Source organism: Pholis gunnellus (assembly GCF_910591455.1).
Source record: "Pholis gunnellus genome assembly, chromosome: 3".
Classification (NCBI taxonomy): domain Eukaryota; kingdom Metazoa; phylum Chordata; class Actinopteri; order Perciformes; family Pholidae; genus Pholis; species Pholis gunnellus.
The window spans coordinates 16,870,104-16,897,078 of record NC_136529.1 but is presented as its reverse complement, the minus strand read 5'-3'; the positions used below and the strand labels follow the sequence as shown (position 1 = coordinate 16,897,078).

At 39.1% G+C, this 26,975-nt stretch overlaps 2 protein-coding genes across 14 annotated transcripts; both read left to right on the top strand.

Annotated features, from left to right (window-relative positions):
• Positions 1-1,131: 1,131 nt before the first annotated feature.
• znf740a (zinc finger protein 740a) lies at positions 1,132-23,143 on the top strand. 12 transcript variants are annotated; one of them, XM_079186413.1, is made up of 15 exons: positions 1,132-1,372; positions 4,086-4,248; positions 4,438-4,620; positions 5,215-5,331; positions 6,054-6,174; positions 9,911-9,994; positions 10,444-10,527; positions 11,496-11,579; positions 11,861-11,944; positions 12,703-12,786; positions 14,595-14,678; positions 15,075-15,158; positions 18,869-18,952; positions 19,348-19,466; positions 19,660-23,143. In XM_079186413.1, the coding sequence occupies exons 2-15, from the start codon at positions 4,204-4,206 to the stop codon at positions 19,831-19,833; spliced, it is 1,431 nt and encodes a 476-aa protein (XP_079042539.1). In that variant the 5' UTR covers positions 1,132-1,372; positions 4,086-4,203; the 3' UTR covers positions 19,834-23,143. The 12 variants fall into 12 exon arrangements, with proteins under 12 accessions (XP_079042539.1, XP_079042537.1, XP_079042538.1 ...); XM_079186411.1 differs by having other exon boundaries at positions 5,215-5,361; XM_079186412.1 differs by having other exon boundaries at positions 4,438-4,641.
• A 1,713-nt stretch (positions 23,144-24,856) lies between these two features.
• LOC306714691 (single-strand selective monofunctional uracil DNA glycosylase-like) lies at positions 24,857-26,926 on the top strand. 2 transcript variants are annotated; one of them, XM_079184790.1, is made up of 3 exons: positions 24,857-25,288; positions 25,743-25,905; positions 26,011-26,926. In XM_079184790.1, exons 1-3 carry the CDS (start codon positions 24,953-24,955, stop codon positions 26,271-26,273), a joined length of 762 nt encoding a protein of 253 aa, XP_079040916.1. In that variant the 5' UTR covers positions 24,857-24,952; the 3' UTR covers positions 26,274-26,926. The 2 variants fall into 2 exon arrangements, with proteins under 2 accessions (XP_079040916.1, XP_079040915.1); XM_079184789.1 differs by having other exon boundaries at positions 25,743-26,926.
• The last annotated feature ends 49 nt before the right edge of the window (positions 26,927-26,975 follow it).

Below are 26,975 nucleotides of genomic sequence, written 5' to 3'. Positions count from 1 at the left end.
CCCTGGGCAATTGTAATGGTATTTACACCACATATGGAATACACTTATCAGCTGATGAATTGATTTGAATTTCCTTGCATATAAATAAAATCTAGGATCTATATTTCTAATTAGAATTTCTCCATTATTCTCATTTATTGTCCGGCAAAATTTTATGTTGAAACGCAAAGAATCATTCACAATTTTTGAAAAGACTCAACTCTCGTTTTTCATTTGCCTTTCAGTGTTCTGACGATTCAAACCAATGGATTGTTGCTATGTTGAAATGCTTTCAGTATCATATAAAGTCTTATGAAAGATTTATGAGGCCAAAATCTCCATTTACTTCTTACTAAACAGGCCCTCCTAAGTGTTTATCCTGTAGAAAATAGGGAACAGGGGTTGTTTTTGAACATGGACACAATTTAATTTTACTTCATGCACAAAACATAAAGCATATATTAATGTATTTACCAGGGACAGTGCACATTTGTCAACATTTCAGTTTCTACCTTAATGTCAATGTGCCAGAGTTAGCTAAATGTTTTTTTTTTCATCTGTAGTCACTACATAACCTTATCAATATACAATACTTCAGCAAGCACAGTACAACACAATATGATACAGTAAAATACACAAATACAATCCAAAAGCAGATATGTAAAGATACACAATCAATATAAAAGCCTATTTCAAAATTCAAATTCAAGGCCAAAAAACAACATTATGTCCCATGCTAATGACCTAGTTTTAGGTAAACATGCAAACCAACCATTATGCACAAAACAAGAAAGGAGCAAAGTGCAGAGTAACCTCAAAAAGAAAGATAAACGATTACGTCATCACCCATTAAACCGCCGTTTGGGAGGAGCTATCTCATAACAGTAAAAGCCTGTTTAGATTAAAAAAGATTCAGCCTCGGCAATAATAGCAATATTTTTTTTAATAATAGTATCTTTAATTTGGGGTGAAGGACACTTCGGACAATGGAAAAGGCAGCAGAATGAGCAACTAAAATCCGCAACAATATGTCTGCACGTCCCTGTTTTGTGTCATTTTAGTGTTCACTCCTTCTTCTTCTTCATATGCGTCTTTTCAGTCGTCGTCTGAATCTGCTACAAACTGAGACACGCCAGCTACACCACCACCACCACAACAACAACAACAACAACAACATATATGCGTAAAAAAAATCTCCATAACAATGTAAACAATGGTTTAACAAACATATTTCGTCTACATTTTGAACCACCGCTCTCTGCTCAGCTGGTAGAAGAAGATGAGCCTTTTCTCCTCGCTTGAAGAGGCTTCGCTGCTGTGTGGGGGTTACATCCTGTTTCCTGTGTTTGTAAACTAGACGGGCTGGAAAACGTCGGGCGAGTGGAGCTGAAAGGTAGATAAATATCTCTTCGTCTTTCTCCAAAGTGCTCTGACGGTTTATACGGTGCATGTAATGCTCTGCTATTTAACGCGTAAGCATTCATGCTCGGAGATTGCAGCAAAGGGGATTTGCCTAATATCACAGCGTCAATGTTGAGCTGCTAGCTCGCTAACAGACGTTAGCTTAATCATCGGGAGGGGGAGGCACTCGACGGCCATCACGAACGTCTTTATCGCTCAATCTTGCCTTGAACCAGTTGAGCTATTGTCTTCCAGTAGAACCCTAGTGAAACGATTCATTGGTCAAGTCGGTGAGATAGATGATATCCTAAAGCGATTTTATCAAAAACGATGACCAGGTGGGCTTAAAAATGTTCCGATTAACGTTACTAACATTGCAGTGGGCGAGGGCGCCAGCGAGTAGCTGATGTTCGCTAGCTAGCGTTAGCTGATGTTAGCCAGCTAGCTTGTTCAGCATCAGCAAACTAACATTAGGTTTGTAGTATTGCAAAGGCCAGCTCAGTCACATCGTTATTATTCCAAAGCAACATTGTATTATAGTTGTGCATGACTTCTGCTGGCCACCAACACAACAACCAGTGAAATGAAACTAACGTTAAACGGCGCGGCCTTCGAGTCTTTTTAATTAGCGTTAGCCAATGTTAGCGTTACGCTTGCTGCCTATTTTCTTAGCAACGTTAGCTAGCTAACAACGCTAATGGCGAGAGCGTTTAAGAAACGTTATACATCTTTCTCCATCTGGCCCTCGGTAAACTACACGATGGCACACAAGCAGTAAAGTTAAATTCTACCACAGTTGAAGAAAATAACAAACTGAGCCTAAACGTAACGTTACATTCTCGAAACGCCATCACAAAATATAGCGGTGTTTCTTTGAGTAAAATAATGGCCTCCTTTTAACATGCCTGTTAAAATCCCACCAGATTAGCTCGGGTGAATGTGCATAGTTAACGTTATAGTTTACATACAAGTTACTAAATGTTAGCATTTACATTCCCCGTTCACAGTTGATGTAGAATTACAACCACTCTCACGTTTAGATATTTTACGTAGGCGTATGCTCTCAAAATGTGTGAGACAAAAGTTTTGCTTCCAAAAGTTGCACCAAATAGACGACAAGGTGATGGATGTATTTTTGTTATGAGGAATGAGGGCTCTTCTCTGACTTTCATTAAAGCACTAGGAACAGACTCAAAGCAGTTAGTAGATTATAACTGCTCCTTTGTTTTCTACTTTTTCACACTTGGCGTTAGTTCAGTATTCTTTGATATGTTGTTGTGTGTACTGTAAAAGCTGTGTTGTTATATGTTAAATATTATAAAGACATGTCTTTGTCATACATAAACCATAATCCCAGTGCACTCCTAATTCAATACATTGAAAACCAATTGATACATTTGAATCCCATATTTGTTATTATACATTGGTGGTGTTACTGGTTTCATCTTATGGCAATGAAGAGAATGGGAGCTTGTGAACCCTCTTTTACAATATGCCTAGTAGTGTGTTGAATTTGATTTGTTTAGTTTGTTCTGCATTTTAGGAACGTTTTGTCTAATATACAAATATTTTGAGTAATTGATATGGCGCAAGTTTACTATTTTGTTTTGTTATGTTTGTTGTGTCATCAATTATACTCAAACATGGAGTTAATCTGTAGTTTGCTTGGCTGTGCTGTAGATATTTTTTTCTTCGGATTCTTCCCTTCTTCTAAGTTTCTGTGCAGTTCCCTCTTGTCTTTACGTTTCATCCTGTTTCCCGTCAGTCATACTAACTATGCTACTTACTTTATACTGAGAAAAGTCAGGTGTACTTTGTGGTTGGATTGACAGCTTGCAGTTTACTGCTAGTTGTAGTGTTTGGAGTCTGAATCTTAACTGGCTCCAGGTTTATAAAGAGAAATCTGCTTTTGTACTTGATTTACTGAAAGTAAAGTCTAAATTCATCTGCTTCAGTGGTCATGTATTCAGCAAGAGACGGGTAAAGTTTTTACAACAGGGGACCAGGGCCACCACTTACAACTATTGGTGAGCGCCACAAAAACACAGCAGTGATACAATACTTTCTTTTTTTTTTTATCACTGCAAAAAAATTGTATACCACACGGAGGTTTGTCTTACACAAGGATGTATTAATAATAATGTTGCAAAATTGGACTGTTTATGTCCTCTGGTAGCAGTTCTAATTTGAGAAGGCTCATGTGACTTAAAATTTCCCCGCCATTAAATGTGATTAACATCATCGTGGCATTTTCCCATACCTAAGATGATCATTTTATTAATGTTTTATTTAATTATTTTGTTCACCCAGCTACTAATTAGGTAGGGCTTTCAGTTGTAGTCCCAACCACGACTTGGTTATGGGGAAATTATTTTAATATTTCAAAAGCAAATAATTGTGGGAGTCCGTCAGTTGCTTACCGTGGTCAACAAAGGTAGCTCCAAAAAGGAAAAACACAGCTACACAATATATATGCAGTATTAATAATCACTAACTAATTACTTTGAACAGTAACCAAGTAAAATCTACTAGCGTAGTTATTTGTACAAGTGAAGAATATTTTTGTGTTTATATTTTGTGACGTTTACGTGCCATTGAGGGAAGTTGCCATCGTAACTTAAAGGAATATTTAAGGAGAAAGACAGCAAGTGATGCTGTTGTCATTTAATGCTTGTCTGTTTCATCCACATCCTCCTCTTCCTCAGTTTTAATGCTAGATGAGTGAGGTGGGTGTGGCTTCCCACCAGCCCGACCATCCTGACTGACGGATCTCTGGATGACCTTGTCCCCACCCCTGTCCCTGCGCTCACATACACCACAGCAATGTCACATCTGCCCAGCAGCTCAGTCCGCGACCATATGAAATGGGTTTGTTTTAAGAACACCAAAGTGGTTACTAATAACTTTCCTCACAGTCTTGTCACTCAGGATGTTGTCGTTGATGACTAGCTTGGCAAATGCCATGTGACTGGCAATATTGTCTAAGATACTTTTAAATAGTTTTTAAATGTTTGATATAGACGGTAAACTGTTGCTCTCCATCCTTTTTCTTCGCAGGCGGGGCTGCTTGGCTGCGAGGCTGTCCTCTCCAGCATGGCTCTGATGCAGGCCAGTTCCATGGCCGCTCCGCCCAAAAAAATGATGGCCCCCCTTGGCCATGGACCACCACAGAGAGAAGGACCTGACCGCGCTCCCCAGGGCCATATGATCCTCCCATCTGGAATGAGCTGTCCACCCCTGGTTAGGACCCACTTCGGAAATGTAGAGTGGAAATTGGGCAGTTATGTGCTCGGCTTTTAATATTGTGAAGAATGTAAAGTTGTTATGAAGTTGAATGTTTTAGTGTGGAAGCACTTTACCTCTAAATGCATTCATGATGATTTGTTGTATTTCAAAACAATCCCCAGTTCTACTTAGAAGTGTTCAACTCAAGAATTGCAATGTGAATTTATGTCATACCTGCTTTTTAGGACACAAACATATTGACATAATGACCACCAGGCTAAACACAAGGACACATAGTCTGAGAAGCGCCACATATCCTATTGGCCTCAAACCTTTTACAAACAACAGTTTTCTTGTTTAATTCTTGTAAATTAAGATTCTTTCATCAGACATTATTCAAATTGTTTTAAATTGTGTTCTTATTAAAATCAAGATGCAGCATTTACAAAACCGTTGAACAGTGTGGGTTCCACTGGCCGTGGCAAACAATGCACCTCATAGAGGTTCACATTTATCACTGAATGTTAGTCATGTTAAGATATTCTGTTTTAAGTTTTAAAGGTTACAGATCTGACATCAGGAAATAATTGACCTTTTCTGCATCTGTAGCTTATCCGGAAGGAAGGTGAATTCCAAGCTCCCCGCCTGCTGGACGAGAAGGAGATGAGGGCCAACGAGGACATGCAGCAGAAAAAAAAGAATAGGAAATCAGTAACGCCCTGCAAAGTGAGAGAACAAGAAGGAAGGGGAGGGAAGGTCAGTGGCTGTGGTGGCTAAATAGGGAAGGGTCTAGGTAGTGGATTTTTATTTTCCTCATTACAGCCATTAGCTGTTTGCGCACATTTTTGTCAAAGCATTTAACTTTATCCAAGTGCGCCTCACTCGGAGCTTTCCTGTGTGCACATTTTGTTTGTGTGGGGGTGGGGGGAGGAGTTCAGGGAAGATGAGGAGGGGGTGGAGGATCTCTAGAGAGGAAAGAGGGGGAGGGGAGCGGAGTGAAGCGGAGCACAATAACTGCAGTTGTGTGCATAACGGGGGGGGGGGGGAGCAGTAACATGAGGGCATTAGGCCATTAGAAGGGATTGCGAGGTATTTTTCAATTCAAATGTTAATTACACGTAGAAAAAAAAAAACATACAACTTTTGTCTTTCCTGTTCATACAAAATATAAATGGGGCTTTAGAGCAAATAAACCAGGAAGCATATACATGAAAAATGAGGATTTTGTGAGCAAAGACTTTAGGGGTGTTATAGAAATCAATGGCCGTACAGTTACCAAAATACTAAAACTGGAGTTTTAGATTTTCACCAAGTTCTGACCAGTTGTGGGTGGGAATGTGATTTTTGTGTTGTACCATTGTGTTTGTGGTAAAATGCACTGTTACTGTTTGTATTAGTAGTGCACTGTTAAACAAAAGTTGATCCATTATTCTTATTATCCTCAATAGGGCACAGGTGGAGATGAGAATGGTCCGTCATCCAAAGTACAGAAAAACTTTATTTGTGATCACTGTTACGGAGCATTTAGGAGTGGATACCACCTGAAGAGACATATCCTCATTCATACAGGTAATGCTTGGAACAACTCAAGTTTACAGTTTAGCAGCCAAAACGGCTTTACATGAATCATTTGTTGAAAGAGGCCCTGAAAGTTTGAGTTAATCTAAGAGTGTGCAGCAACTGTAAGGTTTTGTAATGGCCTGCTTAAATGTTTGGTGATAGTTTTTCTGCCTCACAGCTAATTGGTGGTGGTATCTGTGGGGACTTTGACTAAAACTGGTGCTCTTCGGTTTAGGGGAGAAGCCGTATGCTTGTGCCGTATGTGACATGAGGTTTATTCAGCGTTACCACCTGGAGAGACACAGCCTCATTCACACGGGTATGCGTCCTTTAACCGTACCCACATTACATAAATCGGACTACATCTGTAGTCTGCCACTTGAATCAATGGACAGATGCTCAGGGTTCATTTTGTCTGTGGACAGTAATTTCCAACAAAGCCACTCCCGCCCCCCAAAATCAGTTCACCCCAAAATATGAAGCACAATATTGTCTTAAAAAGTATTGATCCACCATCACCAGGACAAATTTGCAGAAGGCAATGTAACACAGTGCGGTCCAGTAGTCCTAAGTCCACTATCAAAAATTGTTGTTTTAACATTTATGATAAAATGTATGACTTTTTTTTTCCTTTTTGGATGTTTATATATATATAATCGTAGCTTTCATTTTGACTGGCATTAGTTGCAGAAATGCTTGCAGGATTTGAGAATCTATATTACTTTAGCACAATTCTAGAGACGTAGGAGGCACATTCCTACTTTTCTCCAGAATGCTAGGTGGGGTTGAGCTCTGGTGTCTGTGGAGGGAGAAATTAGCCTCTCTTGTGACCATCATAATCTCTTATTGCAAATTTAGACTGTTTTCCACTGGTGCTTTGACTTAGTTTGGCTTGACTTGTTTTTGTTGTTAAATAGTTTTAACGAGTCAAATGGGAGGTTGGTTTAGATTTGTGTTAGTGCAAGTGTTGCTGGGTCCTGCAGAGATGTCAGCGTGATACACTGGTATCAAGAGTAACTACCCCCAGGCTAATAATCCTGCATGTTCTGCCGACCAGAAGTTGCTGCATGCTCTATCAACACCCACAACACGTCACAATGCACTATTGGGCAGTGCTAGAACACAGCTAGTCATGTACACAACAAAGCAGTATATTACATTACATTACAAGCTTTGCACATCTGACCACTCGACCCGTTTGACCATCTGACAAGCACTCGCGTTGAAACATACCGGCCGCTTTATTGTTCAAGGTTTCAAAACAAAAGAACATTCAAACAATGTTAATATAGACATGTTAAAGTTAAAACTCCACGATAAAGCACTAGCAGTAGCGACACAACGGCGACCGTGTTAGTTTTTATCTTATTCCCTGTTGAAACGCCAACATAACTCTCACTATGTAATAATAATTGTGCTACTGATTATATGTTCAGATTTTTGTTACTTTCTGTGCATTTCTTGGATTGAAAAACATTGATTTGCATCAGTACTAAATAAGATGTTTTTAAGGCGACTGAGGAAAAACAAATATCAATTATATTGCAAAATGATAACAAAACTGTAAACGAGACTTTTTGATAGTGGACTTTAAAGTGGACTCAAACTTGTGGACCCCGTGTGAAAGCCTCAAAGCACAGCCCACTAAAAACATGATTTATTTGTTTTATTTATTTCTGTATTAAATTATTACTTTGTCAATGAAAATACCTGCATGGACATCAAAGGACTATGTTCTTGATTTTGTATACACAATGAAAATTGAGAACCTAAGTTTAAAAACATATCTATGCATAGTGTCAATATTTGCGTTGCACTTTTTCACACAACATTCTTTGTTTTCCATTGTTTAAGAAGTATGCACTGTGGGTAAGTCAACTTCCAACCTACTTGTTTTTCCAAGTCAGAGACTACTGCCCAGTATTCACCAAAAGAAATGGACCAATAGTGAACTAATATTACCCAACTTAGCTTACTTTACATTTCTTTAGTCATTTTTTTTTCAATATTCTATCAGCTTTGAGTAAGCAGTTGCTCTTAATGGCAGCACTGTATCTGTATCTGTTTTCGACATAATACATTTTGTGATTTTCTTTTCCACATTGTCACTTATTCAATAGAGTGAATAGCTGATAATTGTATGCTCTGTGTGTGTAGGGGTGAAGCCGTACGCTTGTTCCATGTGTGACATGAGGTTTTTCCAGCGTTACCACCTGGAGAGACACAGACTCACTCATACGGGTATGCGTCCATTTACCGTACCCAGTTCAAGTTAAGAAACTTTTATTTCATCCGGTAGTCTCGTTGAGATCAATAGTTCTTATTCAAGAGATTCGTAACAACATGCACAGTCTGAACAACCATTCAACCACACTACATGTATACCAACAGTGACCTCTTTATTTTGGACTGATCGTTGATTTTATTAAGTGCAACAGAATGTTTCAACAGTGCTGTAGTATTACATTTCGCTAACCATAAAAAATTATTCGTTACCCCATTAAGGGAGTTGACTTATTAAAAACATCAGTCGTACACTTAAATATATGCGAAATAGTAACGGCAACACTGAAATAGTAATACATATACGGTTAAATGCAATCTAATATTAAAGAAATGTTAAAGATATACATTTGTTGTTGAATTGGGTGGACAAAATATAGAAACCTCTTTTTGCAATCTTAATACAACCGTTGAATTACTACAGAGTTGAATCATCCAATACAAAGAAAGGCTTGTTATTGATAATATCTGGGCCATTTATTGTAATGCCCTGTGTGAATAGATGTAAATAAACACCTGACATTGATTACGTGGACCCCTCAAGGTGTGTTATCCCTCTTGTACCATTGCTGCTCAACAAAATTGATCAAAAAGTTATATTTTTCAATGTTAATTTTATTCTCTGACGATATTGTTACCGGTGCTTTACCGTGATATTAAACTAGCTGTTTTTACATTAGTTCCACACATTCTGTGTATACTGTCACGTATTAACTGAGCTGCAACATGTGCATAATGTATTATTAATAGCTTATTAGCGTTAATAACTTATTAACGTAGGCCATGGTATACTATGGGTATAGTCCTTTGATGTCCACACCTATTCTAAATGCAAATTAATGGCTGTGCAACTCATGTGTCTTAGCTGTAATTGCTTTTGTCTTTTTAAATGAACATTTAGGTTCTATAGTTGCACAGTTCCTGTTTGTTGAGGAGATCAGATTGGAAGCTTTGAGAGTTGAGGCAAATCATCACTCTAGAGTGCTAGAAAACAAGCACACTTCAAAGCAACACACACTGCCACGCCACCATAAATCCAATTAATGTGCGCTGTATAAATGCTAAACCAAATTCAACTTTCAGTAAGTTGCGATAAACATACTCACCACAATGCTACAACATGTCGACGTGTGCTGACGTTTGTGCTTCAGCTGGCCCGTGTGATCCCCGTCTCAGACGTGTCTTTGCTATCCTGCTGCTCATTTTGTATGTCTTGTTTTAAACTTGCTTGGCTAATATCCTGTTGCTACTTATTGTTATATGATGTACTCCAGATTATTTGAAAAATGCTCCCCCGTAACAGAACACTAATTAGAAGTAAAACGGATCATCCCGTCGCATGAAGCTTAATTGGAATGTGTAATGTGTGCCGGGTCCTCGTGATTTTAATGCCTGTGAATGATGCTTCCCTTTGATGCTGAAGGAACGTCTTAGCTAACGTGTTGATACTTTGTGTATGTAGGGGTGAAGCCGTACGCTTGCTCCATGTGTGACATGAGGTTCTTCCAACGTTACCATCTGGCAAGACACAGCCTCACTCATACGGGTATGCGTCCGCTTACCGTAGCTCATTAGGAAGTGGTGTTTTAGAAGTGCCTTTACTCATTGCTGTGGCTGCAGAGATTTAGGGTGTCTAAAATTACTTTTAAATATTCAGAATCATGAAGATGTATTAAGATGGTAAAATATGAAGTTAGCTCTTGGTATAAATGCATACATACATAGTGTACACATCTTGAGCTTTTCCCCGGCTGAATACTCTACTTAGTCCTGCACAATCATGTCTTCATTACTCCAAATTTGTAAAGATTTCTTGTTTGACTGAAGTTACCCACTCATGATCACAGTACACAAAGCAATAGTTTGCAAAACCAGTATTTGTTGCTGAGGCTGCAATGTGTAGAAGCAACAGTAGTGTCATTCTAAGGGAAGAGTTGATGGTTATGTGTTGTTTTCTGTTTCTAGCTCATATTTGTATACTTTTTATGTGTGTAGGGGTGAAGCCGTACGCTTGCTCCATGTGTGACATGAGATTTTTCCAACGCTACCACTTGGCAAGACACAGCCTCACTCACACGGGTATGCGTTCGCCCTTCTTTGCTACATTAGAGCCCAAATAGCCAGTTTACTGAAGTTCATCTGTTCTTTGTTTATAGAATGACTTGAGTCTGTTTCCTGAAATATTCACAAGCATCAACATGTTTTAACTATTGGGGCATGCGGGAGGAGTGCATTTAAGTTTTTGCATCACTCCCTTACGGATTTATTTTCCAAGTTAACGCCATTGATGCTTTGTTGTAGTAGGGCTGGGCGATGATTAAATTTGATGAGTTGTCGTCTTTAATGGAATCTTATAGTGATAAGAATCAGATATCAAGATATTGTGATACACAATTACATTGTCTTAACTAATAATAACGAGCACATACCAACTCAAATGTATCAGAATATCTGATCAAACTGAAAAACGTTAAAATCAAAATGTGATTGCAATTGTGTACATGCATGTAAACAGTCAGTGTATATATCTGAAAATATTTATTTTTATTTAACTTGAAACTTATGTTCATATTGCTCACAAGTTGTGAATTAAATAAGAAAATATTCAGTACTTTTGCCAAGTATTTAATTGACACAGGGCTAAAATAGGCTTTACCGGGTGGTTCTACCATCTAAACTATTTATGTATTGAACTAACAGAACACATGCTAAATCGTGATGTACATCGTTAGCGAGATATGTCGCGGTAGAAGAGTTTGGCCGTATCGCCCAGCCCTGTGCTGCAGTGCCTGTAAAATACAACTTGACTTGTGTTCAGTCTCCTTTTTGAATTTGCAGTGCATGTCTGCATTGAAAAGCAAAAAGACATCTTGATTGAGGTCCCTCCTTCACGCATGTTGACAGATTAGAAAAATGTTAGCCGAAGGCATTTAGTGCTGCATCATACTGGTGCCACTGCTTTTGGCATGTCTGGATAGATGATATAAGTGAGTCCTGTTCAGTTCATTGTGCTGTTTTTACAAAATATTTTTGCTCTGTGTGTGCAGGGGTGAAGCCATATGCTTGCTCCATGTGTGACATGAGATTTTTCCAGAGATACCACCTGGCAAGACACACTCTCACCCATACGGGTATAAGTTTCTATTCATCCCTCTCACTTGACAGTATGGCGGCTTTGTAGAATATTCGCTCTCGTGTGCACACAATTACAATTTGCTTTCACTTGTTTCCATTGCATTTCTAACTGCTTTTAGGGTTGACGTGACACATTTTATGTCTTGTGTGTGTGTATATAGAGACTAGTTGAGACCTTTTAATGACATAACACGTGACTAGTGTATGTGAGATGACATATTTTGTGTACATGGTTCATGAGAACACTCTTCTAAAGTTTGGTACTGTATGCGTTTAGGGGTGAAGCCGTACGCTTGCTCCATGTGTGACATGAGGTTCTTCCAGCGTTACCATTTGGCAAGACACAGCCTCACTCATACTGGTATGCTTGAATTATTTGTTCCCCTTTCACTGTGACACCTTTCATACAAACAACCTACACATGATTTTTTTTTATTACTATTATTATTATTATTATTATTAAGTCCCTCTATATAAAATACCATAACCATGCCATTGTTGATAAATGAATTTCCCCTTCTAAAAAAATGTTTAATAGAAGTTTTAGGCTTTGTTGGAAAACTGTCCACGAAAAAAGTGACTCTCTCTGCCAGTTACCTTGTTTTGTGATTGACACTGTAATGGTACTATTGCATGTGAATGGTTGAGTACTATGTTACATATCCAATGAAAGGCACATTACACTAAAAAGCATTTTTAAACGCAGGCATCAATGATCCGAAAGCAAAAGAGGCTTTGTTTCTCAGGATTAAATCAGGCAAATGCAAGAATGTTTGACCTGACTAGATAGTGCATCTTGAACACGGGGTAACTTGAAAAAGCTTCATCAACAAGTTTGTTCGCAGGATGACTGAATATTACTCAAGCGGGTCCAAACTGCAACGTGTAAGCCCCGGTTCTCCCCAATTGATGATGCACCTTAACTCTTGATGTCTGCAGGCTCTTAGACTTGTTTTCGTGTAATGTCTCTCACAGAATGTTATGTGATAAAGTATTCAGTAGTAAACCACCTGAAAGCATTTCTTTATGTCCTTTTTCTTTTTCTTCTTTTTAAATCTTGGTGTTCATGAACTTCATCAGTGCGTTGAAATGCATCTAACGTTCTTGTGCTTTGTTTAGGTGTGAAACCTTATGCTTGTACCATGTGTGACATGAGGTTTATACAACGTTACCAGCTGGAGAGACACAGTCTTACTCATACGGGTACGTCCTCATTTTCTACACCTTCACCCTCTCTCTCCCTGACTTTGCTCATGCATGTGCCCCTCATTAATGTTTACATGGCTGCTTCAAACTCGAGTTTGTATTGCTTTCTGTCTCTTTATTACCACGCGCTAACGTTTCATGCAGCATCTACACAGAGCTTTATAAGCAGCTGCCTAACCAAACCTCTTCCCTTACTTTATTTATGAAATGACATGATGACCATGAAGCACAAATGCAAACAGTCTTTGCTCTCTATTTCTGAAAACTGGTAATTGTGTTAAGCTTTTAGATTTCTGCAAGCCAAAAAATCATTGGCATTGCTGACAGGTTTCCTTTTTAGACTTTCTTTGTGTTTGAATCTGCTCAGTGATAGCTAGTAATTCTGCTTAAACACAATACAGCTGTCCAAAAGCACTTGAAATATTGTATTTTATAAAGTGTTTTGTAACACACCCATGAATCTTAATATTGTTACTTGCATATTTCAAAAAACGACAACCAGATTCTCATAAATACATGAAATGCCTAATGGCTGAGACTTAACTGCTTTAAGATCCCGTTTCTCTATTTGGATCCACATCAGAGACTAGTTTTGTCATTGAAGTCAAGTAGAAAGTTTGAACAGTTTGAAAATGTTCACATTTGTTAATACACATTAAAGCTGCTTGAGGAAAGTTCAAACGGTGTCCAAAAAGATTATCACCTAGAATAAAAATGTAAAAGATTATCCCTGTAAAACGGCTCCAGGCCTGTGACTCCCTATAGCCGATCAATTCTAGATTTCTGTATTTGTGCAGCGAGAGATAAACATAATCCAGCTTTGCTGTTGCTCCCGTTATACATGACTCATTGATTCCTGGAGTCCTGTTAACTTTTGAACAGTACTGTGAATGATCATCAGTTGTATATTATGGTAATGTCTCCTGGGGGGAGAACAGACCTGAAGGAGTAAACACTGACTGTATTCCTGTAAAAACAAACAACATGCAAATTCATATTCGACTGCTCTCACAGCCTTGTCATTATGTCATTTCACATTCAAAGTAATGAGGAAATAACATGCACTCCTCTCTTATGAATAGTCAAGTGTCATTGTTTGTCTTATTTGAAAGCTTTTATGTCAGGATGTTCTCTATTTTGTCAGTTTTAAATTTGAAGATAAAGTAGAGTTTGTTTTTACTGAAATCATAAGATAAGTGTTGTATGATGGTTTTCAGAGCAGTTATTATTAATATTGCACCGTTTCAAGCTAAATGACGAGAGTTGCTCTGCAAACGAATGTCCAATCTTAATGTGTTGTGCATAGTTGTTTACCAACTGCCTAAAATTGTCTAACCTCTGCGATCAGCGTTAAAAAACTCAAGTATTTGCATTAACAAATGGATTTTAGAAATCTGAATGTGATATGTTGAAATTATATGAAATCAAGCACGTATTGGCATTGTGTGAAAAACCTGCTTTTGTGTTAGTTTTAATGATTTTGGTTTTCGCCTCAATTACCTGGTCGTTTCGTATGTTCTTTTATCGGTTTAAAAATAAGTAAATTTAACTTTCTACGCAGGATATTTCCCCCGATTTCTAATTTTGGCTTCAGACTTTTAGCGGTTAAAAGTTTTAACTTGCATCAGATGTGAAAACGACATTTCCAATCTGAATAACCGATTTTTGAAGCATGCTGGACTTTCCAGAGTAAACAAAGCGCTGATGAGTGCAACCAAACTTTACTAAGCAATTAGTAAAGTTGATTGTCGATCATTTTTGGCAGTTGAGTGTTTGATGCTAAAGTTGGTACTTTGTGTGTGTAGGGGTGAAGCCGTACGCTTGCACCATGTGTGACAAGAGGTTTTTTCAGCGCTACCACCTGGCGAGACACAGCCTCACTCATATGGGTATGCGTCAGCAACTCTTAACCCAGTCACAAGATTAGAATGCTGCAACACCTGTGTGCTTGATTTAGTCTTTTATATATATATATACATACATTTATCTGTATTCATACACACATGTTTCAAGTGTAATATCAAATAGATGACATCATCATCTCATGTGTTGTGTAGGTGGATTTTAGATCCCCTCTGGGAATTTTGTAATTTGAAACAAGCATCTAATCATCATATTGTACCTTTTTTGTCAGTAATTTTAGGGAATGACATTGGTTATTAACCACCGATATCAATTTAGTCCAGATTGGTTCTCTTAAGTTATAAAATAGGACTATATATTTATATATTTTTTCTTTTTGTGGCAGAGACACAAAAATAATTCTCTTGATGCTCTGCGTTTAGGAGTGAAACCTTATGCTTGCACCATGTGTGACATGAAGTTTTTTCAGCGTTACCACCTGGCGAGACACAGCCTCACTCATACGGGTATGGGTCCGCGCACCGTACCCCATGACATTCTGCTAGAAATCAGTGTGGACATTTAATTTAGCTAGTTCACTTCAGACAGACGCCTGTTACGCTCAACGAAAATGTCAATATGAAGTTTTCCTAGTCTGTTAATGTCAGGTATATTTAATGTTGGTAGCTACAACACTGCAAAAATGAATACAAGTATTGTAAAGAAAATATTTGAAAAAGTGTGTTTTTGCATGAATTGGCATTTGTGTGGTTAATAACCAATAGCGTTTATTTCAATTTCTGAATTTAAAAACTGCAAATTGGGGCAAAGTAATATAATATTGCTACTTTGCATTTAGGTGTGAAACCTTATGCTTGCACCATGTGTGACAAGAGGTTTTTTCAGCGCTACCACCTGGCGAGACACAGCCTCACTCATATGGGTATGCGTCCGCACACCTTACCCATGTCACTGAGATCAGACTAGTTACATAATGTTAGAGACAGAGTCAGCCATCTAAGATAGCTACCAGTACTCTTTAAATACTGTCTCAAGCCTACCCTACATCATGGGTGTAAATGTAACATTAAATCAAGTCTTGATGTTTAAAGAAATACAGGACTGCAACATCATCAGCTCATGTGATGTGTTAAGTTGTGGATTTGAGAATTGTTTCATACAGTTTGATGTATTTTTTTTTTTTTTATTGGATTTGGAGGAAAAACAATAATTCATTTCTTCAAAACGATTGAAAAACAAGTGGTTAACAAGCCATCAATTCTGAAAGGATATCTGAAGTATGTTGCTTATTGATGGATTGTGAACACAAAAACATACAAAGTCTGAAAATAATACCATAATGCTCTGCGTTTAGGTGTGAAACCTTTTGCTTGCACCATGTGTGACATGAGGTTTGTTCAGCGTTACCACCTGGCGAGACACAGCCTCACTCATACGGGTATGCGTCAGTGCACCTGCCCTCCTCACATTGTGTAGGCCATCATTACATCGTCTTTACTGTGCCACAATCAGCAGTGCAGACACTAGCAACACAAGATGTTTTCTTAGAGGTAGCCGAATTAGTAGCTGTCTTCAAAACTTTATTGAAAATTGTCTAAAAAGGCTGTATAAGCACATATTTGGCCCCAACTTATGCTTTTAAACTCTACTGCCTTTATTCTTCTCTTAGAAATATTTTTTTCAGAAAATGACGTTACTTGATAAGCTCTAGGGATTAAATGTCAATTGCTTAAATGTATATGTTTTGACATTGAAATGTGCTTTTGAAGACACTCATAAATAAAATACTGATTCATTATCGGCATGATTTAAATCCCACTTTAGTCAGTACACTATTAACATGAGGTACACAGAAGTAAAGGCATTAACTAGCTGTAACTGCCATGCTTTAGAATATAAATGGCAGAGTGAAAATCGTTTTCATTAAAATGGTCAGTTGTGCAGTTGTCTTTGTTGGCAACTGTAAGTGTTACATGAAGGAAAAACTAGTTCAATCTTTTTGTTTTTTGCATGAATTGGCAAATGTGTGGTTAATAACCAATAGCTTAGGTATTTAATTCGTAAAGAATGGAAACTGAGGTAAAGTAATATAATATTGCTACTTTGCATTTAGGTGTGAAACCTTATGCTTGCACCATGTGTGACAAGAGGTTTTTTCAGCGCTACCACCTGACAAGACACAGCCTCACTCATTTGGGTATGCGTCCGCACACCTTACCCATGTCACTGAGATCAGACTAGTTACATAATGTATATATATATATGTACATTATGTCTCAGGCAATTCTTATTATTCTGTTAAAGTAACTAGTTGTACATTTTGACTACATTATGTGTGTAAATGCAACATTAAAGCAAGTCTCCACATGTAAATGAAGACAGGACTTTGACATCAGCTCATGTGATGTGTTAAGTTGTGGATTTTAAATTTGATCGACACAGTTTTGATGTATTTCTAATTGGATTTGGAGAAAAGGCAAAAAAAACCTCAACATGCATTATTATTAGCAATTTAGCAAAATTTCACATAGCAAATGAAAAGTGGTTTAACAACCCATCAATTGTAAATGGATGCTTACGGTACTGATTGATGGATTGTGAAACAGAAATCAAGAGTTCTGTGAATAATGTATTGATGATCTGCATTTAGGTGTGAAACCTTTTGCTTGCACCATGTGTGACATGAGGTTTGTTCAGCGTTACCACCTGGCGAGACACAGCCTCACTCATACGGGTATGGGTCCGTGCACCTGCCCTCCTCACATTCTATAGATCACCATTCTATCTGTATAGTGCTGATAACAGGGACACCTTGTGTGGTTATAGTAACAGTCAGATGTGTTTTTCCTGTAGGTGAGAAGACATTTAAACTTAGTAGTATTTAATCTCTTGTTTTCTATACTTGACACTGGGTTAAATTATTTAGTAAAAAAATGAATGTTGCCCTCCAGAATTGTTGGTGGATAGTGTGAATCTCTTGTGTGTTACACACTCCTGGTGAACCTGGATTCATTATCTTGGTTTAGCATAAATGCTACAAACATTAGCAATAGCTTGTAAGTGTTGTAAGTGACTTCCTGTCCACGGCATGGCGTCCCTTGACTTGGGACACGCCATGTTGCATATTGAGATCACAAATAGTCCCAAATCAGTGACAATTGAGACAACGGGATCACATGTTCACACCAGGTGTGTATGAGGCTCACGTGTCACAGAAGTAACCCGCCTCCCTCCCATTAAACTTCATAAAGGCCGATATTTAGGATCCGTTAGGACAGATTCAGCCTTTAAGGCCATTGTTTACCAGCCATATTGGTTCATTTGTACTATGTATATCAGTAATACTGGAGGGCAAATCAAGAACTATAGTGTGGATGCAAAGGGTTGAGTATGTTTTTAGTTAGGATTTATTGTCAACTATTCTGACTCCAATTACACTTGTGAATTCTGATTAAGTCCTAGTTGCAAGTCTTTGCATCACTTTTTACAAGAAATCAAAGAGCATAAAAAAAGATGTTGAAAGTAATAACCACCTTTTGAGCACATTTGGGCTGATATTGTCATTTAAATAGAATTTTATAGATGTATAATTACAGGCATTTAGATATTATAGATTTTGTCAAGCAAACAGAAATACAATAGCTTTAAACGTTGCTCTCTAAAGTCAACAAGCATAACTGAAAAGCACGAAACTCAATCATTTCCTTCAGTCGTTCCTTCCAATATCTTCATGTTTCTACATTATTCTGAGAGAAAAAAATAGTTTAACCTTAGAAGTAGATGATGGCTTTAGGATCATAATATCCAGTAATTGGTCCAGATTCAAACCCAAATTGTTCTGCTAATTATTTATGTATATTTTGTATAAATAGCCATAATAGCTCAAAGGTGAGAGGATGCTGAAGTAGTTCCAGTGTCGAGTCAGGATGTTACTGATGTTTATTCAGACAAAACATACAAGGATTAAATGTTACGACAGGTTTAACTCCACATTATGTTCATATCTGACTCAACTCACAGTTAAACTTAAGGTCTTAGCTGCATGTCTGTACATTTCAACACATTTTCTTCAAAAAGGAAATGCACTTTGCATTACATACAAAGAAATGATGAGCTGTTATCTGTCAGTGTTTCAGTCCTAGTGCTAGCTTGAAAGTTGTATGTCTTGCACTCTGTGGGTGACAGGGCTAATACATTGCTCTGTGTGTGTGTGTAGGGGTGAAGCCGTATGCTTGTTCCATGTGTGACATGAGGTTTATTCAGCGTAACCACCTGGAGAGACACAGCCTCACTCATACGGGTATGCGTTCCTTTACCCGTCCCCTTATCCATGAGACCGGCTCTGGTGCTTCCAACAGAGGGGGGGGAGGGGGTCACAACAACAAACTCGAGTTTGGATTGTCAAGTCATTTGATGGGATGTTGAACCAGCCTCAAAATCCTTGTTGCGTAGATCTGGGCCATGAAAACAACGAAATTCCACTCTGATCTACACATAATGAGTTGATGACGAGGCCTTTTTTAGACTATATACATTTCTCAGATGCTGAAACTACAAATGTTGAAATGAACTGTTTTGTCAGTGTTGGAAATATAGTTTTGTAAATAGAGATTAGCGAGTGAAGATTGCACGCAGTTTTGTTGGTACGAGACGCTAAAACTGATTCATTGACTGTGTATTTGTGTGCTCTTTCAGGAGAGAAGCCATTTGCTTGTGACATGTGTGATATGAGGTTTATCCAGCGCTACCACCTTGAGAGACACAAGCGTGTCCATAGTGGGGAGAAGCCTTACCAGTGTGAGCGGTGCCAGCAGGTATGCACGACTGTAAACGAAGCGTTGCGGTGTTCAAGTATTGTTGAATTCATTCACCGTGTTTGCATTTAGATGTGTAAGATTAGCAATATGAAGACTGATGTCGTGACGTTTTGAAATCTTTTTTACCTGAATTATTATCATCAGAATGAAATATAACTTCAGTCCAATTTTTGTGTGTTTTTTTTTGAAGAACTTTTCACGGACAGACCGGCTGTTGCGACATCGGCGGTTGTGCCAGGGTCGCGGCGTAGCCAAAGTAGAGAACCAGCCATGCTGCGATCCCCGCCCGTACGCCCAGGAACCCCCGCCCGCACCCCCGACCTGGAGCCCCCTGCACCCCCCTCCAGGCCGACTGGCGGTCTGACATTCCACCTTCCCTCCGCCCACAATACCGCCAGAGACGGGACAAGCCACAGGGTTTCTTTTCCTCAGCGCGGTGCCGAGTGACGCCACACTCTAGCACCGACTGATCTTGCAGCTCCACTCTTGGGATTTACTAATGACAGAGTGACATTTGTGTTTTTCGTTTTGTTGACTTTTTACCGTGTTTCCTTTTACTCCCCCTGTTTTTTTTAAAAGACGAGACTTTTCTGTGATGAACAGTTGTCCTGTTTTGTACTTAATCTATTTGATTTTTGCAACAAAAAAAAGAAAAAAAAAGTTTTTATGGTTGTTCAAATATATCTGCATTTGGTGGTACTCGGGGGAGGGGCTGTGGGTATTGTTTATCCGGACGCGTTTGCTACGAAATGGGATGAAGTGGTGAGGAAAAGTATTTGAGCTTCTTTCTAATTTTTTCATGTGGCTCATTTTGACTTAAAAAGTTCGTCACTTAAGTCAGAATTGATCAAACTGGACTTTCCTTCCGGGTGAAGCAAGGAACCCACTTTAACATCTCACGTAGACCAGATGCTGCTCGCCGTCGCTAAGATAGTGCTAAGCATTAAGACATGTCACCCAAAGCAGTGCTTGGTCTAATTCTGATTTGAACAATAGTATTTACCTGAATTCATCAACATGAGGTACAGTTTTAATGATTACTTTGTGTAAATAATTGAAAATGCTTATTATTTCACTATGGATCTTAAGTGTTGAATTTTTTCTGTTCGCAAAATGGGCCAAAAACAAACCGATCATTAGAAATTGTTTCAAATACGGTCGTTTCCCACCGTTTCAGAGAAATCCTAAGGAAACCTGAGTAACTTTAAGTGTTTATTTAAAAAAACAAACAAAAAAAGGAGAAAAAACAGTAATATCAAACATTGCTTCATAACTGTAAACCTGGACTTTGAAGAAGTGGAGGAAGAGAGTGAGCCGGCAGTGGACTGGCTCCGTGTCAGACATGGAGGCTCTCATGCTCTGTGGTGTGCGTGCGTGCGTGCGCGTGTGTGCGTGTGTGTGCGTGTGTGCGTGTGTGCGTGTGTGCGTGTGTGCGTGTGTGCGTGTGTGCGTGTGTGTGTGTGTGTGTGTGTGTGGGCGATGATGTGGTGATGACTCAGGAAAAGGCACCGGACGGCAGCCTCAGCAAGTCGTCCTCCCACACTTGCCGAGAGTCACGCCGTAGTAAGTTCAGCTGTGTGTGTGTGTGTATATACGGTGTATATGCAGAGATCTCCAGTACTTCACGGAACAGCGTCTCCACTGGCTCTGTCCATAGATTCTGGTCTGAAATAGCACAGGTTGGCCTCTTGAAGTCCCATCATGTTTGTACAGTTACTCTCATTGTGAGATTAGTGGGGGATACAAAATATTGTGGCCTTAGTGTGTGTTTTTTCTTTTTTTTTCATTTGCCTTTTTTCTCAACCGTTTTATTATTGTGGATCCGATGTATTTTACTAAGACGAGGAAGCCTTTCATCATCATCGTATGTTTTGTTTTTTTATCCTAAAGCTGTCCTGGTTACAGAATGTTGACGGCTTCAGTGGCGCTAAAACAAACTAACGTGTTCTCCAGTCGAGAGAGGTTGTCTCTTGATGATGATGATGAATATTTTGGGTCATTGTTACTGATTTCAGTGTAACACAGTATGTAATCCTGAAGGAGCCCCCCCCCCCCCCCCCCCCCCTCCCTCTCTGAGTCTGTCAGTAGTGCTACGTTGTTTCCCACTGCAGTGCTTTGGCTGGTCGCACACCAGAGCAGACTCTACTACACACTAACGATTGCCTTTTTTATCCAAATATTATGTGGTTGGTGTGTAATAATGGACGTCTGACATGTCATTGGGTTTAGCCTTAAGTAAGTGCGGATACACAAATAATCATTGTAGTACTAAATGATGTTGTAACGAAGGATTTCCTTTACCTATGACGAGCTGTGGCCGTGCTGTGTAGAGGTCTTTGACGGTCAGACGGCTGATCACGGCCACTGTGCTGCCTGTTGAAAAAGTTTCTCAAACTTGATCCTTTCTGCCAACTGGTGGTGTGCTAACTTTTCTGTTTACGCCAGAAATGTCAGCGCTAGGTGGGAGGATTAGTCTGCTCATCTGAACATACGCGGACATATCAAGACATCAGCAAGTAACCGGAACCATCACGGTGGATTTCAGGGGACAAGAGGTTTTTATTCTAAAGTTCCAGATACGATTCCGTGAATGCCGATGGAATCTCAGAGCGTTATCTGGTCTCTGATTTCTAAGATGAACAGATGTTTGTGTTGGATACAAGAAGCAGATTACGGAGTTATGTGATATTTTACCGACAGTATTATTGGGAGGATTTATTATTTTTATTTTTTTTAAATGGTCCATTGATATCAAGGCGAAGTTGTAATTGTGTAAAGAGGATTCAGTTTAACGTTTTTAAGTTGAACCCAGTGGCAGCAAAGGGGCCAAGTTTGAGAAATGCTTTAATCTGATGTGTGGAGGGGATACTGCTGGTGCGAGCACATCCTGAAATGGCTGAAGGGCAATACAGTATATAGTTGACATCACTTGTTAATACCTTTTTGACTTATTGTTTTTAGTAATATCACTCTCATTGTTAAAATGCAATAGAATCCTTCAGTCTCAGATCGTTTGTTTATAAGATTGAGGTTTAATTTTCCAGACCGATCCGAGGATTTCTTTGTCTGAGAATTTCTCATCACATTTTGATGATTGTTTCGAGGACTTTTTTTATTCTGATGAACTTGTAAACACTGGAGTGACTGGGAAAAAAAAAGACAAAAAAAATATTTTTCCTTCAGACTGTACTAGGTTTTAGGTTTTAGGTTTTAGACAAAGCCTATTTCTCCTCAACGTGACACAGAAGGTGGACAGAACCATTTGGATCAGTACAGTTGAGAGCCCGGTATGTTTGGTAATTTTGACATTAGAGACAGTAGTACCTCAAGAAAATGTTTTCTTTCTTATACGAAGTCCCTGGTATTTGTAGTAAATTATATTGATAATGGTATTAGATGAACAACAGCATAACAGTAGCTATCACAGATTAGTTGTTTTCTTTTATTAGTCTTGCATGCAGAGTTATGGTCCTCAGTTAAGATAGGATCTTGATATTGATTATTTTGTGTAGGAAAATGAGTGCATAAGAATAACTTCCTAAAAAAATATTACAATGATTATTGTAAAATGGGCTAACTAATATGTACCCTTGTGATCCAATTAGTTTCAACTATATGAAAATCAGAGGAGAGGCTTCTTATTATTATGCTGAAATAAAAGAATTTGTAAAGGACTTCTTGTATGCTGACTGGCTGTGTTGACATAATAATAACAGTAAATATAAGTGGGGTTAGCTGGGTGAGAGGTACGTTTTTGGATTACATTTGGACTTACAATTCAAGTTCTATCACATTCATACACCGTAGGCACAGCTATGGGAGCAATGTTTGGGGTCAAGTGTCTTGCTCAAGGACACATCGACATGCGACTACCGCTGATCCCGTGCTCTCCACTAAGCCACCAGTTTGAACCATCTTCTTGGTTGATTCATATGTAATAGTGTGGCTGTGTGGGTGCCTGCCCAGGTGCGCACCTCTTTGGCATCATGAAGAAGGTACAAGCATCATGCATATAGCATTCTGTATTTTTCCAACATGTTATGGGCTATTCAGTATTTGTTTTGCGTAATTTAATTGATTTTTTTCAGGAGGTTTTGTATTAGGACTGTTTATTGATGAGTTTGTTGGTGAATGTGGAAGTACCATGGGCATCACGATGTATAGATTGTGTACAAACCATAGAGATAATAGTCATGGACAGAAAGTACATAGATCTAGAAGGGTTATCTTTATCTGTGGAAATATATATTGTATAGTATAATACAAGAGTATTCCATCAAAAGTTTTTAAAAGAAAACACTCCTTTTATAGGTCATTGTATATTATGCCATGAAAAGTCATAAAATCATAGTATAGTATGTCATAAAAAAATATACAAAAAGCACCGGTGCACTTAAAGTATTTAGAGTTCAGTTGAAAAAGGTTTTTATCTCTCAGGACACTTTAACACTTGGATAAACATAAAACTCTCCGTACAAACGACCAGACATTTTTGCTTTGAAAACAACATCTAGGGCTGGGCAATAATTCAATATGATGATCTATCGTCTTTCAACGGAATCATATCTTGATGAAATCATATATTGAGACATAGGAATACACAATCGTCTAAATTGATATCAAGCACAGACCTCAAATTTAGGAGAAAATAATCAGTACTACTAATTGGTCAAGTATTCAATTCACAGGATATTATTTTTAGTAATTGACTTATTTAATTAACAGAAACCATGCTATATTGTAATATACACCGTTATTGAGATATGACATGACCTACAGTATATCGTGATAGAAGATGTTGGCCACATCACCCGGTCCTCACGTGGACGAAGTGAAGAAACTCTGTTCTCAGCTTCGGTCCAGAACTCTGCACTCATCTCTGGAGAGAAGAAGACGACATGAAACATAACATAACCTCACATTCACATACATGTGTGCAAACTACTACAACACCGACTTCTACCACAACTACTACAATCAAATACAACTACTACAATCAAATACACCTACTACAATCAAATACACCTATTACAAAAGGGGCTCTCAAACTTTGATGACCTAGTACCAGTTTAGGGAGCCAGCATATAATTAAGGACTCCAAAGTAAAAGTGCTATACTATGACATATATATATTATATTATTTTTTAGTCATGGTATACCATGACATTTCATTACATATATTTAAGATGTTTTTATGACATACTATATTACGAGGTTTTTTAGGCTTAGTATTGAGTTATAGATTGGGCCTCTTTCTTTCTTTCTTTCTTTGTTTCTCATCAGTTAATGCTCTGCCGTGATTCAACTAACTCCCATACTGTAGGTGGCGGTATGTAATTACAGTTTGTTATTGATCCGCCATTAAACAGACAGAAGAAGAAGAAGAAGAATAACAAAGAGGAGGAGAAGAGGAAGAAGTACAACAAGGAGAAGAACAATAATAATAATAATTGGGGTCTTGCTTATTACTTGTACAATTCAACATGTCGGATGACAAGACTGTAAACGACACGGTTGAGCTCGCTGGTGGAGATGGAGAGATTAAAGAGCCTTTGTGTGAATCAGAGCAGCAGGGGTTTAAACCTGCAACGACACCGGAGGTCAACAAGACCCCCTCCTCCAGATTTCTGCAGGTTGAACTGGAGCTGAACGCGCACCTCCGTGGGCTCACCTTCCGCGAGCCGGTCCGGTACATCTACAACCCGCTGGAGTACGCATGGGACACCCACCGCTGCTACGTGGAGAAGTTCTGTCTGGGCGGACAAAAGATCCTGTTTTTAGGGATGAATCCAGGACCCTTCGGCATGGCACAGACCGGGGTGAGCGCAGCGTTCAGATAACAGTTTCCTCTCATTTCTCATGTGCGCACCATCCACAGGGGGCCAGGGTGACTTAGCTGTAATGCACGGGGGCCTGAATGCGGAAGCGAATCCAAACAACAACAAGCCGTATTCTCTGCAAGCTGCTTGCATGAACAGGTGCGCGTTTTCCTTTTGGTCTTAGTATTTTATCACAACCCCAACAAAAAAAAAACGCACCTCCAAAGATCAACTGCACTTAAGGGCCTACATGAAGGCAGGTTGATGCTGCATTATTACCTGTTTTGAATAATTACCCTGTGTTAATTCATATGTTCCTACATGCCTTTGCATGCTTTATTACTTAAATACCCAGTTTGAGTTATATTTTCACAGTTTTCCATACCAGATGTCGGTCTGCTGGTTATTAAAAGTTTCTGACGATGTGTTCAATGACCTGCGTTTCTTGGCACAGGTCCCCTTTGGTGAAGTAAGGTCAGTTGTGGATTGGATGAAGATCACAGGCGAGGTCGGTCACCCTGATGACGAGCACCCAAAGCGGCGGATCACAGGACTTGCCTGCACTCAGAAGGAAGTGAGCGGAGCACGTTTCTGGGGCTTCTTCCGGAAGTTGTGTGGTGAGCCAGAACTGTTCTTCAAGCACTGCTTCGTGCACAATCTGTGCCCGCTCATTTTCATCGCTGCCAGTGGGAAGAATCTAACCCCCCCTGAGCTGCCCGCAGGTGAACGGGAGGCCCTCCTCGCCCTGTGTGACACTGCGCTGTGCCAGGCGGTGGAGGCGCTGGGCTTCACCATGGTCATCGGGGTCGGAAAGGTGGCAGAGCAGCGGGCGCGGCGAGCTCTGTCAGCCGCAGGTGTCAACGTGCAGGTCGAGGGCATCCTGCATCCGTCACCCAGGAACCCGCTGGCCAATAAGGGCTGGGAAGATGTTGCCAAAGCCAAGCTGGCAGAACTTGGTGTCTTGTCGATGCTGAGCAACATGTGAGCTAGTCGGCCTTCTCTGATGCGTGCCTTTTTAATAGCAGCATGGAGAGACTCCGTGTACTACTAAAGTGCAGACTCACATTTCTCCTCACAGCTCAGTGTGTGTCTGAGTTGCTCTATGGAGTACTCGTAATACACTGAGGCCTTCCACAGCTCCTGCAAACATCTGTTTAGCAACATTTTCTTCCTCTTCGAATATCTGTCCGTTCTTTTTGAGATGGCTTTTCTTTATGTGTTAGTGCATGCTGAGTACGGCACCAGGCTGCCTAAACACTAATGTTAGTATCAGCTGCTCTGAGATATTATCAAGTTTATAGTCAGTGTAAGCTCAGGGTGTTGGTAACAATTCAGAGTCCCTGAAGGGTAATTGCATTCATTAAACTTCTGAAGGTTATAGTTTGGGGGGAAAGCCCGAAACCAAAGTAAACAATTGTCATTATAACTTTTCTTCCTCCAAAAAAGGATCCATAAAGAAATAGTTCTCAGGAAGAACATCTATTTTTTTAAATATACAGTTAAGTATTGTTCATGCAATATATTTTCAATTGTCATTTATTTTGATAATGTATTTTATTTGTTGATGTTTACACACTAATTTTATCCACAATTTGAACAATTCTGTGTATTTCTGGGATCAGCCATCTTGCAGTTCAAATAAACAACAACAATGAAATATGAATTTTCCTTTATTTTCTTTTTTGCA